The following is a 17,132-nucleotide window of genomic DNA, read 5'->3' on the forward strand; positions in this document are numbered from 1 at the left end:
TAAATAATATAAATCATAATATTTTCGTACTTTATATTAAGTCAATGGAAAGTTTTACTTGTACATAATATTTGTTTGCAAAACATCAACTAATCTAACACAATCCCTTTCTTTCCTTTTTTTTTCGATTTTTTTCCTATATTTTTGTTTATAAAAATGAATGACCACGCCTACAGTATGCGAGGTATGATGCACAACTAAGATCTCTTAGTTTATATCTATTGCTTTTTCTTTTCTTTTCTTTTTTGAATCTTGGAAATTCTAATAAAAACTGAAAAACTAAATGGGCTTGCTTCATGTTCCTCCATTTATGAATTCATATAAGGCCCATAAAAGGATGCCAATGATTGTGTCCCTTACTAAACTCTTGATTAGATCATCAATCCAACCATTTGAACCTCCTCCATCATATGAATTTTTCCCTACAAGGTCTCGAAACCTCAAATTTCCCGTGTCGGATAACAATGCATATATTACACCGTTCATATGGCCTTTTCCAATGACACCCACAACATTTTTACTGTTATTCACAGCTTTGCTCCGCTTCAATGACCATGCAAGATACTGCAAAAACCACCATTGTTCACTTGTATTTGTTGGACCATGCAATTACATACAAAAAGGATATTACAAGTGTAACATAATTTATTTTTTATAAATGTGTAGCATAATTTTAGTAAGGGATAGTTATTCATGCGCTCATACATGCAGCTTGATTCCTAGACAATTTGAATGAAAGATATTTATTTATGCAGTAACTTCTTCTATGAGGTGTTCCTACATTTATCTAGGCCTAAACTAATTTTTAAGATGAGGCATTTATAAAAAAAAAATTGAAATGATTGTAATTTTACATATATTGTTTCTATTTTAGGAGGAACCAAAGAGGAAAACATGCAAGTGAAATTGAAAAAAGAAAGACTTACAGTATCTCGTTCATGTATGAGAGGTGGCAATAAAGAAGGATATGAAAAACTCAATTGCTCATAAAGTTGAAATGTACCATCATCTGAACTTGCTTCCTGCAACTAGCAATATTTGACTCTTTAGTTTTTCAAATAACTACTATCGCAAACTTTGACATATATTTTATGAATATCATAATGCATTAAGCATCTTTCTCTCACACAAATGTAAATGACTAAAGATAAAATAAACGATAAAATAAAACATTCTTATGATAACATTGTCATTACATCATATATTATTATATCAATAAGTTAATAATCTACAAACAACAATACTAAAGTCTTGACTAAAAATAGTAAAATATGAGATTTATTAAAGCATGGGATTTATTTAGCATGAAAAAATAGAGCAAATTAAAATAGTAAAATCTTGACTAAATAAACAACCTTGAGCTTATTTATAGAACTGTTAGATGAAGATGCTATCCCCCGAATAATTGATAACACTAAACTTAGTTTCTGAGTCCATTTCATAGCCTTCCATGCTCTTTGAAGCTGCAAAACATATTAATTTATTAATATTGTTGACATAACATTCATTATTGATCAAATAAAAGGTGTCGATCTTAAGCTAAAACAGTACAAGGCTAACGGGGGAATGAGAAAGTAAAGTATTGACATGAAGGATAGAGGCTTGCAGGTAGCCACCAATTCAGTACAACCACTAAGTGATGAAGTCCATTATAACTTGTCTAACTAAAACAATCATCTTTGATGATGTCAAATCTTGTAACACAATTAGCAAAGAAATCAAGGGGAACAGTACTGCAAGAAAAAAAAAAAAGGAATGTAGACTAAATTGAATGTGAACTCAGGTATATGATGAAGGACACTTAATTCGTACATAATGTGTATTTAAATTGCCGTCATTTGGAAGTTTAACTCATGAATGATTTGATTTTAGCGTAAAAGTTAAACTACTTAAGTAAAGAAAAATATGATTGATAAAAAATATGCCTTCACGAAATTAATGTAAGGTGTGACTACTCAAAATCTGAAACAAGTGTTAAGCTAATTTATTTTCTTGAGAGAATTTCATTCATCTGTGTTGGATGATATAACATGTACATACCGTTATTTCAATTGGCCGATCTCCTAAAACTATTTGTGCACCAATTTCCTCAGAAGCTTTCCGAGCAGCACGAAACTGCATTAATTATAGGCATTGCTTTAGTAAAAAAAAAATGTTTTACTTCTATAATACTACATTATAGGTACTAAAAATCTATAAATATACTTGGAAACTACCTCATCACCAAAAGGGCGATTAATATCTGAAGAGATCTTCGATGAAAAAGTAGCCAAAAGTAATCGTAATGCTAAAGCAGTTTGACCACCTGATATATTTAGAAAAATAATAAATAGGTTTCTTTTATAGATATTATAACACACATGTAAAAAAACTATGAACTTACCTAGGTTTATGCTACGACCAACAGCTCCAAAAAAGCCAGTGCCACTCAAGGAAAACATATTAGAACGCAGTTGTTTGCCAAGCTCATCATTGGCAGTAGCATACATGATCCCAGCTCTGGAAATGAAATCTGTACCGATTGAAGTTAAGATGTGCATGGATTGATAATAAAAAATTTTGTTTCTTAATAAAAAAATTCTTATTTTTAAGTTGTTTTTTTAAGTTTAAATAAACTCAACCATTAACAAAGAAAGAAAAGAAAGATGAAAGAAAAAATATCATTGGTTAGTTTTTTATATTCTCAACAAATTTAGACACATTTATATTAATCACAAATTAAAATAGTACAAGGTTGTAATTAGAGTTCTCACATAACACAACAACTTCACCTTTGCAAAAATAATGAATAAAACTTCATTATTATCGTTCTTTGCCATTGCAAAAACAGCTTATCAAATCATGTCAATGACAAAGTTTCTTGTAAATTATAGAGTACTTTTTTCTACTTACTGTTCTTTCCTCATAAAATGAATGACTTTCTTGAAAATCAATTTAAGGGTAGGAAATGACTTCATCAACTACACTCTTTGACATTCTTATATGTTTTAAGCCATTTTTATTCCCATGAGGAGGAGAGGAATAGATATCTCATATTCTCATGAAAATGATTTTTTTTTTTTTTACAATAATGATCAGTTTTTACCTCACCCTTTGACATTTTCTTTAAATTGAATAACTTGTAAACAAGAAAAACAAAAAGGGTTATGTAGAGCTCAACAACGAAACTGAATAATAATGTAGTATGAGTGCTTGTGCTGACCTGCTTCTGCAGAGCTCAACAACGACATTATCTGGCCTCAGAGCACGCACCACGCGTTCCACCTCCACAGCGGAAACCTCAGAAACATGGGTGGTTCCAATCAACCAAATGGATTCAGGTTCGACGAATTCGGTCCTCCAAGAAGGGACAGGACCGAACCTCTTCTTCTGAACCAAAACCAAGCTCCCATTGTCAGCCAGGTCAAGCAACTCCGGGTGAGATTCGGCTATGGCGGCTCTTGACTCCTCCGATATCTCTCGCCTGTAATCGAAATCTGGAGGTGGGGGTTTCACGGAAACCTTCAGGATGGGTCTAAGAGGTCTTGTGGAGAGGGAAAATGGGGCGTTATTGGTCATGAAAATTGGGAAGGTTGATTTAATCACCGTCATGGACTCCATGGATTGGAACTTGGAAGCAAATCAGAAGAAATGATGATAAGATATTTCTATTATTCAAATGTTTGTGGCGCTGAATTAGCCTCAACTTTAAAACACACAAAAAAAAAAAAAAACCCATCGTCTTTCGGCTAGCTGCCTCTTATTTTCTCAGTGGTCACTTTTGTCTTATCCAAACTTTTTCTTTTTCTTTTTTCCATTAAAGAATTAATTACTACACATTTTTGTTTTTTTCTTTTATAAGAGTTTTATTTATTTATTTAATCAACAAAAACATATCTGATAAAATTTGCAACTTGAATTTAGTTATGAAGTATAATGTTAGTTATAAATCTGTTATGATGTATTGCCAGGGTACAATTTTATAGAAAGAATTTAACTTCTACATTGAGTCATATGTTTTAATTTCATTATTTAATGTGTTAATTAGATGTTTTATACAATTGCTAAAGAGATCCAAACTTAATAAAATAATATTTTTTCGTGGTGATCATGACGAAAATTTTGTTGAAAAAAAAAACAGAATGATTTTTACATTGCAAGAGACTAGTATAGTATAAGGACTTTTATATGTGGAGATACCTGCTTTTAAATATATATATATATATATATATATATATATATATATATATATATTAATTTTAGTTATCATGTTATGAGTATATATAAAGTATTTACTAAATTTTTATATGTTAATTTTTTTCAAAAGAATTTAATTGATCACCTTCACTTTAAATTATATATTTTTTTATCCACAAAACTTAAAGGTCTTATTTGGGATATTTTTAATTGAGAGTTTCAAAATTTGTTGAAACAATAATTTATTTTTAGTTTCTAAATAAACTCATTTAAAAAAAATTATTCTATTACAATTATATGATAATAATGACAATAACAATGATAAGAACAATAATATTAATAATCATTTGTGTCAATTTTAGTGATTGATGGTGGTGTCCGAAACTATAACAAATAATTATTTATTTATTATATGTGTCAATTCATAGAAATAATTACATTATTTTTAAGATTTAACACAATTTTTTTGATAGCTTCATTTTTTTTTAATTTATTTAACCAATAAGGTCCAACACAATTCTTAGATGATTGAGTTTCTTAAACATAATGACAAGAGTTCAGTTGTCGTGTGTATAGAAATTTTATTTTTTTTGAAAGAAACAAAATTTAGTTTGTTGATTTCTATATCAGGAAAAAGAAATATTTGATAGCTTTATTTTATTTTAAGAAAAATCTGATAACGTATGTATGATAGTTTTCTGTCTTTTTTTATGAAAAAAAAAAATACAGCCAAACAACGTCACTGGCTTATGCGCTCTATGTTTATTCTCACCAATTAAAGGCCTCCTTCCCATGCTCTTGAATTTTGGGAGCGGTAAATTCGAAAGAACTAAATGGACTTGTTGCCATTTATTAATGGAAATTTCTTTTTGTACTCCCAATTTTTTAACTACACTTTCTGTGTTTTTTGTAATCTTTTTCTAAAAACATTTCAATACACATGACTGGATTCATCTTATCGAAAATTAAAATTATAAAAATATATAAAATTTTCATATTTCCGGAAATTAAATTCGGAAGCATCACATACTTCTAATTTATTTTCTGTACAGTTGAATCCTATCAATAAAATATTTGTTTATACTGGAACTCATTGAATTTTTTCAATAGTGCCATTTTTATTTTCCATCACTAGTAGTACAAATTTATTTAAGAAATGTTTTATATTTTCCCGTCATAGCAACAAGAAGAAAAAAAAGGAAAAGTTGCATACTTGCAGTACTCCGACCAAGCACGCATAATAGAAAACTTGAACCTGCAGGAATAATGGTATGAAAACTCAAAGAACAAGTGTATCAGCTGAACTTGCTGTCTGTACATAACAAAATCAGAATCCCCCCCACATATATAGAATTTCAATCTAAAATATAATAGTTCCTATAAATGAAGGATTTAATATCACTGCACTACATCTTTGTCTATCTCTGATTTGTTGAAAAAATATACGGTATATGGATAGTGTAACCATTTTCTTCTTGATGTTTTAATATCGGATTCCCTCTGTAAAAAAACATTTTCTGCATTCTATAAATGTACTGTATAACATGTTTTATAGGCCCTTAATCCTATTAACTAGGCCTATGCTTGCCCACCTCATATTCTTTCGCTATACACACACTTCTCAATGCGAATACCCTCCATGAACATAAAGTTAGTGCCTTTGCACGTACTATTTCTTAGGACATACACAGATTTGTGACAGATCACAGACTAGAGATTTGGATCAAGAAATATATATATATATATATATCAAGGATATCTTTACATTATTCTTTAAATATATTCTACCCACCATCACAGCTTTCCAGCAAACTTAGTACACATAATATCAGAGCAGGTGTTCCTAATAATGTGACTTTCCAAAAACGTACTTCTGTGCTTCCTTTTGGCACCACACGCTGACACGGCATAAGTTGAAAGAAGACATCAGACAAACCAATGCACATAGCTGGTAAATTTACATAAATGGGTTAATTTAAAAAAATTAAAGAAATGAAAAATATTTTAAAAATATTATCGAATATGAATAAGTCATGTTTTAAATAAAGAAATTTTATTTTAAAATACGACTTTAAAAAATTGAGATTTTTTTAAAAAATAATGCTGAAGTCATATTTCAAAACATGATTTCAAGTATTTATATTTTTTTATGAAATTTATATTATCACAAATCACTTTAGTATTTTTTTGATTTTGTTTTTTTAAATAATGAAGTAATAATAACAAGACTTTAGTCTTTTTTTATTTGAAATATGAATGTGGTGTTTATTTTTTTATTTAATAGATATTGGTGTTGTGTATTTGAAATATGTTACAAGTATAATTTATATTATTTTATAAATGTGATAATTATTTAATGAGTACTTTTTTAATTTGTTGAAATATTAATTATGCTTTTTAAATAGTAATAATATAAAAAATAGAAAATTAATCATAGAAATGTAATAAAAATTGAGATGAAATATATTACAAATATGTGAAAAATAAAATTATTTGATGGAGGATGATGTCTCACATGTTAATCTTTTTGTTTGTAGTTTTGGTCTTTCAATTGATGATGATGGTAGTGTTGATGATAATAATGATGGTAGTCATAATCATGATGATGATGAGATGCATTATAATTTGGTGTCCTTTTTACATGGACAAATATGTAGACATGGAATCTTAGGATAAAGACAACACATACAAGTGAAAGACAATTTACTTGGTGTGATTGTATAACAAAAGAAAGACAAACTAAATCAAATCAATATCAATGTATGGAAAGACCAAAAAGATAAACAAAAAGATCAACATGTGAGACATCCTTTCACAAATAATTTTTTTCCCACATATTTATAATATATTTCATCTTAATTTTACATTTCTATGATTAATTTTCATTTTTTTGTATTATTACTATTTTTTAAAAAATAATTAATATTTCAACAAATAAAAAAGTACTCATTAGATAATTGTCACATTTATAAAATAATAAAAATAATATACAATTATACCTGTAACATATCTCAAATATACAACATAAGCACCTATTACATAAAAAAATAAACACCACTTTCGTATTTCAAATAAAAAAAGAAAAGAAAAAAAAAAGACTAAAGTTGTGTTTGTTATTACGACTTTATTATTTCTTAAAAAAACAAAAGAAAAAAATACTAAAGTCATTTATGATAATATGGTTTTTATAAAAAAATGTTAAATATTTAAAGTCGTATTTTAAAATATGACTTCGATATTTTAAAAAAAAATAAAATTCTAACTTTCTAAAATCGTATTTTAAAACACAATTTATCTATAAAATTCTAACTTTCTAAAATCGTATTTTAAAACACAATTTATCTATATCTTATAATATTTTCAAAATTTACCCATTCTTATATTTTTTTTTTCTAACCCATTTGTGTAAATTTTAACATTCTACCTTTGGAGAAGTTGACAGAGTACATCAGAATTAGAGAGTGAGAAGCTACGTACTGAAGCAATATTTTAAGAGTATTATATATTATATTTCCCTTATCTTTTCATTGAAAATCAAGCTAGCTTTGAAAGATGCTGATTGTTGAAGGTTACACTCTTACACAGAGACAAAAATTTGTGCTCCAAAGAGAATTGCAGTTATAATTGTAACCCCTTCAATCCGCCGTTACACTTTTAGTTAGAATTTTTTATTATTGAAAATTCTTCCTAGTTATTATTTTTCAAAACCTCAAAAATCAATTCTGTTTATTCCCAAGATCAATTACTAATTCCACAAATGAATATAAAACTTGTTAGTGTATTTTATTTTCATTCACATCTTTTTGGAAATTTTTTTAAAATATTACTTATCTCATAATTATTTTAAGTCAAACACATTTAAATATAAATTATTTAAGTGATAAACTATTAAAAAATAAATCTTATTTATATAAATAGTATATCAATTCTTTTAAGTCATTTTCAATTAGACAATCTCATATTTATACGAATTTTAAATCTTTCTCATTTTAGTGTAATTTAATCGGAGTGTTACAATAATCATTTTAAAAAGCACCATGGAATGAAAAAAAAAAAAGAGATGCCCAAGAGATGGATGATGTTCAAGACTGTAAGGAGAATAATTATTTCCTTATTGGTTGTGCCAAAGGAAGCATCATTTTTTATGGTGGCTCTTGCACCATAATGGTATAATTTTTTTCATAATAAGTATATTTTTAAAAAATTATAAAAATGAAGAAATTATATTTTAAAGTTTGATTTCATTATGAAAAAAATCATGTTTTAAAGCATGAATTTATTTTTGAGAAAATTATTACACTAAAAAATCGTATGTAAATATGATTTCAGTTTTTATTATTAAAAATTAAAATCGAATATTAAAATATGATTTGAACGTGTTTTTTTTTTATATATATAGAAATCGTGATTGTCATATCAATTTTTTTTATTGATTGATTGATTTCTTTAGCAGTGCGAATTGATTAGTAAGTTTGACCCTTTATTTTATTAAATCAGTATATGCTTACTATATTTAGAGTGCATACAAAATCTGATTACATTAAACAAGTTAATCTTCTCAATAAAGAAACATGTACGGGGAGGGGTGGAAGGGAGTAATACTCAGTACAGATGCAGATAAGAAAAGTTTCCATAATTATATAGGTTATCACAGGCATACACAGGTACACTTGAGTAAAAAAAAAAATACTACTTTCTCCCATTTAACGTAGAGCATACGTACAAAAATATACGAAATTGTAGTTACTGTTATGCTTTTCAGGGTAAAGATAATTAGGTCAAGGTCAAATGTCTCTTCCTTTTTAATATTGTCCAAAAGCACATAATTGCTGGTCAAAGCCCAGAAGTCAGGTAAATATGGCTTTATACATTATTGAAACACCAATTGATCAGTTTGGCAATTTAACATGGCAGACACCGATATCTTTTTTGTGTGTCCTTACTAGTTTGGGGGAGGGGAGTGTGTTAAAAAGTATGTCTTCTTTATTTTGAATTAGTAATTTAAAAAATATTTTTTAAATTAATTGTTACTTTTTGTACAGGATTCAACTGAATTGAATTGTGTTGATTGGTTTGAGAAGACAAAGATATCATAGAACTTATTTTCTCCACTCACAATATTCAAACGAAAAGATATCTTACTACTCGGTTAAATAATTTAATTATATAAATAATTTATCATCTTAAATATTACACTCTTTAAAAAAAATCATTAAATTTATTTGATAAAAAATATTTAATAAATATTTTTTAAAAAAGAAAAAAATAATTTTATAAGATATTATATGATCTAACCAATAAATAATTAAAATAAGTATTTAATAAATATCTTAAATGGACTAAGTTGAGACAACACTAAACTATAACTTACACCTCAAAATGTCATGGGAACTAATTTTTCCTGACAAACCTATCAAATGCTCTTTCGATCTGGATCAAGTCATGACACTCAGAAATGGGAATAAAAATAAAATTAGTTTTCTTCCATCTTTTTGTTTGAGACTGAGATAAGGAGAAAAAGTGGCAAAATGTACATTGACTCAAACCGTTCACAACTCTTATTTCACGACTGTCATTTCTATTATTTATCATGTTCTTCATCAAATGTAAAAATTATTTTACTTATTTTTATTTGTAACATAGTTATTCAAAAATTAAAAAAATATTGAATAATTTACAGGATATTGTATAATTTAACCAATACATAATTTTATATAAATTTGTAAGATTAATAAATAACCTTTTATATATATTGATTTGCATAAAAAACTTATTTTAAAATTTAAAAATATCAAATGGTTATACTGTTATCTTTTTTATTTTTTTAAAAAAATTATAACTTAGACCCATACCATTACAAAATATTAAATTTTAAGGTTAAAAACATACCAAAGTATGGGAAATGAATGTATAATATATTATGTAAAATACAAGAATATATTTGTTATAATGCGAAATCAATTTGGCATCCATTTGGCTCAGTCAGTAAGTGCAACACACTATTAACAGAAATGATTGGATCGATTCTCTCCATAAATAAAGATTTACTCCACTCTCCAAATCTATTTTACTATTTTTATACTGTCATCAATGTTCTAAAAGCAAAACATCAAGTCAGACAAAAGAAAAATAAAATAAAATTGGACAAACTAGCAATTGATAGAGATTTCGTGCACACGCATACGGACAAAACAATATAAGTGCTGATTGGTTGGAACGCAATAGTGCTAAGTTGGCTTTTGGTTCTTCATATATTCAACCATTCAATTCAGGATATAACTCTTCTTTAAATAAATTTTGGTATTTTTTTATTATCTGACCATAAATAGATTTTTGCAATAATAATAAAATTGTTACAATTAAACCATTTAATACATAATATTTTTGGTAGTAGTGGTGATAACAATGAGTTTGAATATATAGTTTCATATAAATTATTCAAATTCCTTACCATTATTTGAATCTTAATAATTAAATTCTTTAACAATTTAATAAAAAAATTAAACGAAATAAAAAATCATATATATAAAAAGGTAAACTCTTGCAGATATGATTCAGTTACTTTTTGTAGATACTTAAGACTGTGGGGGTCGCAGGTTGCTTGTCCAATAATTTTTTTTTCTTTTGGTCCTTTCTTTCACTTGATTTTGGGGGTGGCCCTCCATCTTAACATGAAATAATTGATGTCAAATAAACATATACATGTATCCATGTGATTAGGGTATGGGCAAGGGGACACTAGGTACGGAACAATAAGAGATCGATTTGTTGTTTGTTGTATTATGAAAAACATGAATTAATTTATGTAAGATTGTTTTAATTTATTCGGTGATATTAAATTAAAATCTTTAACATGTAATTATCTTAAATACTCATAAAAAAATAATTTTATGATTTATAATAATTTTCCATAACTCAGAAATATTGTTTTGTACATAGTATTCTATTCTATATAGAATGAATACAGTACTGTAAAGTGAAAATTAAACTACGGGTGAAACCAGAAATGCTAAGTTGTTAGGGACAAGGGATATTCATATTCCACATGGGCATGGGACTATCCATGCATAATGTGTGGACCAGGGAGGCAAAACTCAGAAACCAATTACAGAAGTTGAAAATGATCGCAAAATGTACAGTGCAGATTTTTTATGATTTCACCGCACTCCCAAAAGAAAAGAGAGAAAAAAATTATATTCCCAAAGATATTTCGCTTTTGCGAACAACGGTATAATAATTATATGATTGAGTACCCTTTAAATAATTTAGTATGAATCGACTTGTTTAGGATTCCTTAATGGTCTTTTCTTTGTCTGTCCGTTTATACTTATGTAGTTTTTTCTTTGTCTATCCGTTTATGGTTAATATGTGAGTTCATTTTTACGATTAAATTAAAAACGAGCTTGTTGACTATGAGATATAGGGATGATCACTTTTCATTCGATGCTCCGTAAATGGTTTTTAAATTTTCATTTATTTAAAATAAGAGATTTATATATTAGAAAAATATAAAGGTGTAATTATTAATTAAAAAAGTGACGTGGACAGATGGATTTTCAATCTGCCTATAAGTTCAACGAAAGCTCAACACACATAATTCAAGTGTACAAATCTTCCTAAAACTAATACAAATACAAATAAAAATTAATTAGGCCTACTGCACATGGCTTACAAACTCTAAATAAGAACTTTCTTTTGTGCACTCTTCATCCTTAAGTAAGTTTTTCTATGTGCGCTATTTGTCCCCAATGTTTCGAGGACGGGGAGTATGATCATCACTAGAAGATGCCATTTACTTGCAACACAAAAAATAAAATACAATGCTCACTAAAAAATTATTTTCTCTCAATGATTTCCTCATACAACAATCGCATGTATAGAAGTTTATGCCTAAAAGATTAGTGCTACCTAGAAGTTGGATCATGCCCAGAACATCATGCTTAAAAGCTTAGTGGCACTTTATTAGACAATACTTGACAATTCACAAAGAACTCAGAGTACAATTCACATAGAACTCAAAGCACATTTGATTATATACTAACAATGTTATAGATGTTAAGGTAATTCAATTTTGTGTTAGGGTAACAATGTTATACATAGAGTATGGTTACAACCATAACAAGAAGAAATGCAATACACTACGGCAAAAGGTTAGATGTAGAAAAAGCTTGAATAATTAATTTGACCAAAGACAGGTGACCTCCTAACTTTATAAAGAAGTTCTGATAAAAATTTTAGCTTACATGATTAGTGACGAATGTTTTGTGTTATTATGTCAATAATTTTTGTCTTTTTAATTATATTTCTGTTCATTTTATTTATTATTTTGTTTTTTTTATCAAGATTTGATGTCTTGGTTCTTTTGAGGTAGATAATAATTAATGACAAAAATCATGGAGTATTACATTTATTAATTAATTTCGTCATGCAGATAGAAGTTCATTATCCATTGTCATTGGGTAAGCTAGTATTTATGGAAAATAATAATTGATTTGGCATATTGAAAATTTGTTTTACAAAATTATAATCCACAAATTTGTTTATATGTTATCATCTTTCATAATACATTTCATATATAGGTGTGTGTGCATAAGTGTTTTTTTTTATTAAAGAAAAACATGGGATGAACCTAAAATAATTTCACATTAATTAATTCATACATTTAAATTTGAGACATCTAATTAAATTAAAAGAATTATACGTCAGTTAATTTACATGTTTGATAATTTATGTAAATATAATCTCACTTGTTATTTAAAAATGACATTTTAACAAATCATAAATTGAATGTATTTTATAACACACACATATTTATTAAAATATAAATGAATGTATATTAACAATTATGAGTTTTCATGTACATCACTTGTTTTAGAAAGAATATATTGACAAGTTATATCTTTGGTTTTACTTTACCAAAACCAAAATTGTATCTATTCTTTTCTACGGGTGCGTTTAACTGATCCATCGTCACAGAACACACTCGATCACTTATACACTTATTGAATAACTGTATGTATGATATGAAAGAAAAAGGGTAAGAAAAGGTAGTGAGACTCGTGTAGCAGTACACAAAAATGCATGTGGTCATTAATATTTAATACCCATAAAGAGAGACCCCATCCCCATGTGTAAAAAATGAGTGAAATCCATGATCCTCCCAATGAACAGCTACTAATTTGTTGCTGCGAATTGTGTGCCTAATACGTGTTCATAGTGTGGCCTCTCCTCAACTTGACGTAGTAGTATACCATACCAACTACCAACATCCGTATACGTACGCAAAGGAGTGTAGCATAGCAAAGCTATCCCATTAATTAAAGTCCCTTCCGCGAGTTTCCCACGCTTTATCCCATTGGTTCAGTTTCAGTTGAATTTAGGCATGGGAAGTCTACTCGTCCACATAGGCATCAATTCGGACCCACTTTGACTTTGACCAAAAAAATTGAGTGCATCCAGATTAGATACGGATTTAGATTTTTTATTTTTTTTCTATTGAGAAAGTTAGGTTCAAAAATAGGATCGGATATACTGATTTCCATACCTTCCTATTCTAATATAATAAATATTTTAAATTATTATTATAGCTTTATAATTTTAATGAATTAATATTTGTTTTATATATAAAATTATTATTTTACTTATAATTTTATATAATTTTTATTTAATTTTATGTTGAGCTTAAAAAATAAATAAGAGTTAATAATTTTTATTTAATTTGTTGTTAAACATTTGAAATTTCAATTTTAATGAACAAAGTTTCATGATGAATATTTCTTTAAGTTATCCAAAATTAAATAAGGTAAAATAATTTAACATATAATAGATTCATTCCAATTATAAAAACAATTATCATATTTTTTCCATTTTTTATGAATTAAAAGAGCAAGATAAGATCAGCAACAAAATTGGAGAAGAATGACTCTAATTTTTGAATTCCGATGAAAATGGAAGACAAAGCCAAAGAGGACTTGAAGGCTTAGAAACTAGAGGCAAAATGAGACTAAACCCACTTGCCATGCCTAGTTGAGTTTCCCTTTTATTACTACTTATTAACCCCCTCCCCAAAGAAAAAGAACCATTACTTTCAGGTTTCATTTCAAAATATTCTCTCTCTCCTCTTAAAGCAAAACCCTTAATTATTACCAACGACCACACACCACAGCCACTTTCATCAATTTCCTTAATCCCCACCTCCACATAACAACAACAACGAACTAACGCCACCACATTCATTCTTTCCTTCTTTGTGCCTACAATACTACTACTACTACTACTAATTCTACATGGATGGCAACTCTTTTGGAAACGTGCCACCCCCACCAATACAAGTTCCTGATAACTTGGCTATCTCCTCCTCCTCTTCGCCAACTCCCACGACATCATCTCCGTCTCCGACACCCTCTGGAGGCTTTCGGTACCGCGGGACGCGGTGCCGGAGCGGAAAGTGGGTGTCGGAGATAAGGGAGCCACGTAAAACGAATCGCATTTGGCTGGGGACTTACCCGACAGCGGAAATGGCTGCGGCGGCATATGATGTCGCCGCACTCGCGTTGAAGGGTCCCGACACGCCCGTCAACTTCCCTAATTCGATACTGTCGTACCCTATTCCTGCTTCATTGTCCTCCACGGACATTCGCGCCGCGGCTGCGGCCGCGGCGCAGGCTAGGATCGTGAGGGCGCCGCAGGAGAGTGAGGAAACGGTAAACCCTGATGATGGCGGGCAAGGGTTATCGGAGAGGCGTGAGGAGTACATTGATGAGGATGAGTTGTTGAACATGCCGAATTTGCTCGATGAAATGGCCAGAGGAATGCAGGTTAGTCCCCTTAGGATCACTTCCTATTCTTCAGATGATTCGCCTGGGAATTCTGATGGAGATAACCTTTGGAGTTATACCCTTTGATCACTGATTTGTTGTTTGTTCAGTGAGTGAGTATGGTAATTTGTTTTGTGTTTGTTTGAAAGTTCGAGTCTTGATTATGTATGTTCAACCTTGTTAAATATTTGAAAGGAGGGCTTTATAACGGGATTGTGGGAATACTTGTGGTCTCGTACAAAAGAAAAATGCTTTGAGTGTGTTTGTGTTTGGTTTGCCCTCTTTCTGGTTGAAGCTGATTTCGGTTTTGGTGACTGCTGGGAAGGTTGCGTTGCGGTGTTTATGGAATGAAATAAGGTCAACTTTCATCATCGCTGGTTTATGTGATCCATTGTGTCTTAGATCCGTAGTTCCGTAGTTTCCGTACGGTCTAATCAGTTTGGGGAACCTAGCTAGCTAGAAGGATTCTCCTTTTGATCATGGGTCTTTCTTTCTTTCTCCCTAGTCCCTGGTAATACATTACATAGACGATTTAATTTTATGCGTGGGTTTGGTTGCCCTTTTGGGTAATTTTGCGACATATTTGTATTGAATGAAATAAATACTATTTCTGGCAGTTTGTTTGTTTGTTGCTGAGATGTATGGTGCTAGCAGCTTGTAGAAGTTTTCAGGATCTTTCGTATGTATGTAACTAAGCCCTTCTGGAGAATGATATATAGTATATGACAAATGACTTTTGTATCTATTCTCTTTGTGCTATATGTATAGCTGGAGGCTGGCGCCAAAAGTTACCGTACACACATTGTTTCTGCTTATCATAACTTGCTTCATATATATCAAACTATAAACTGCAGCATCGGCATTAAACAGGAGAGTTGCTATATATGCTAGGAAGAGAAATAAGGGTTTTGGTAAATTTGTTTTTTGAGCCACTAGTTAAATAGGTTAATGGAGACATTAGACATTCTCTAAGGGAGAGATAGAGAAATCTAAGAGTTTTAGTACAGCTGTTTTTTGAATCAATAGTTGAATGAGTTTTAACACATCAAGGAAGAGTTTCTCAAAACTAGTATCAAAACCCTTAAATTTCTGAGGGTATTATAGAATTTCTCTTTAAACAGGTATTAGGAAATGATTAATTTCTAAGTAACACGTCTCTCTTTTGATGCTAAGATTGGAAGAACCAATGATTGTCCTCTTTTTCATTCAATGGTGTGCAATCAAGAGAGATTTTCTTGGCATTAAATATCATATCGATCTAATTCTAGAGGTTGTTTCAGGTGTGTGTGTTGGTGGAACAAGATATTTTAGTACCCTAGCAAGATATCCATCATGTTCATGTCGGTAGCCTGATATATTTATAGTATATTACTATATATTGTTTCTGCTTTTGATAAGTAGGATTCAATCCCTAAATGATTCTGGGTTCACCGAAACCTTGACCAACGACCAGACAATTATAAGAAAAAGAAGTTTGATCGATGATATGCATCAATAACGGTTGAAAAATGACAATCACTCCTTTTCTTTTGGTTATGGGATCCCCTCTCATTGACATCTGACCACTACCATGAGTACAACTATTACAAGGATTTTCTTGAATTAGAACAAGGTTTATAAATGCAGTGGAAAATGGAACATGGATTAAGATCGAGCACTCTGGTCTATGATAGGCATTTACCTTTTGGAGGCCTTCCATTGTCAATATTTGCCGACATGATGCAAAGTTTCTGCCGACGGTTATGACAGAATGCTAGATAATATTGATGATCTGACCAAGGCGCCTCTATTTGAACAGTGACTTTTTTTCTTTTGCAATTGTTATATTTACCTATTCGAATGTTTAATTAGGATATAGTATTTTTTATTTGGCTCATTATCGAAAAATAAAAATAAAAATTGATTGGGATAAGGACGAAATGTGAGTACCAAATTCACCAAGTTACAACATTATGTTTAGTTTCTTTATGAAAATGGTATCAACGTAATTTGTTGATCAGTTACTAGAGATCGGCACAGAGATGATAACAGATGATTAACCAATGAAAGTCATCTAGTTTTTACCTTACTTGAAACTTTGAAGAAGATTGCTCTTGTATATACAACTGTGTAAGTGTAAAATTAATTAATTTGGTTTAG

At 29.5% G+C, this 17,132-nt stretch overlaps 2 protein-coding genes across 4 annotated transcripts; one reads left to right on the forward strand and one right to left on the reverse strand.

The window, feature by feature from the left end:
• LOC114369915 (traB domain-containing protein) lies at window positions 1-3,675 on the reverse strand. Of its 3 annotated transcripts, none has more exons than XM_028327191.1 (7): window positions 3,203-3,675; window positions 2,384-2,499; window positions 2,217-2,305; window positions 2,041-2,115; window positions 1,356-1,463; window positions 927-1,028; window positions 1-564 (listed from the first exon to the last, which is right to left on the reverse strand). In XM_028327191.1, exons 1-7 carry the CDS (start codon window positions 3,598-3,600, stop codon window positions 295-297), a joined length of 1,158 nt encoding a protein of 385 aa, XP_028182992.1. In that variant the 5' UTR covers window positions 3,601-3,675; the 3' UTR covers window positions 1-294. The 3 variants fall into 3 exon arrangements, with proteins under 3 accessions (XP_028182992.1, XP_028182994.1, XP_028182995.1); XM_028327193.1 differs by having other exon boundaries at window positions 927-1,022; window positions 3,203-3,674; XM_028327194.1 differs by having other exon boundaries at window positions 2,384-2,512; window positions 3,203-3,567.
• Window positions 3,676-14,247: 10,572 nt separating this feature from the next.
• Window positions 14,248-15,736, forward strand: LOC114370733 (ethylene-responsive transcription factor ERF027-like). The gene has a single exon (XM_028328126.1). It carries the CDS (start codon window positions 14,463-14,465, stop codon window positions 15,078-15,080), a length of 618 nt encoding a protein of 205 aa, XP_028183927.1. The 5' UTR covers window positions 14,248-14,462; the 3' UTR covers window positions 15,081-15,736.
• Window positions 15,737-17,132: the final 1,396 nt, after the last annotated feature.

The sequence above is a fragment of the Glycine soja genome, chromosome 10, assembly GCF_004193775.1.
Source record: "Glycine soja cultivar W05 chromosome 10, ASM419377v2, whole genome shotgun sequence".
NCBI lineage: Eukaryota > Viridiplantae > Streptophyta > Magnoliopsida > Fabales > Fabaceae > Glycine > Glycine soja.

What these genes read in the sequence shown, in the direction of transcription:
- LOC114369915 (XM_028327191.1), bottom strand. Translation starts at nt 3,600, where the DNA reads ATGGAGTCCATGACGGTGATTAAATCAACCTTCCCAATTTTCATGACC. An exon ending in GTTCTATAAATAAGCTCAAG is followed by an intron (nt 1,029 to 1,355) that starts GTTGTTTATTTA and finishes AAATATTGCTAG; the next exon opens with TTGCAGGAAGCAAGTTCAGA. An exon ending in TCATACATGAACGAGATACT is followed by an intron (nt 565 to 926) that starts GTAAGTCTTTCT and finishes TGGTTTTTGCAG; the next exon opens with TATCTTGCATGGTCATTGAA.
- LOC114370733 (XM_028328126.1), top strand. Translation starts at nt 14,463, where the DNA reads ATGGATGGCAACTCTTTTGGAAACGTGCCACCCCCACCAATACAAGTT.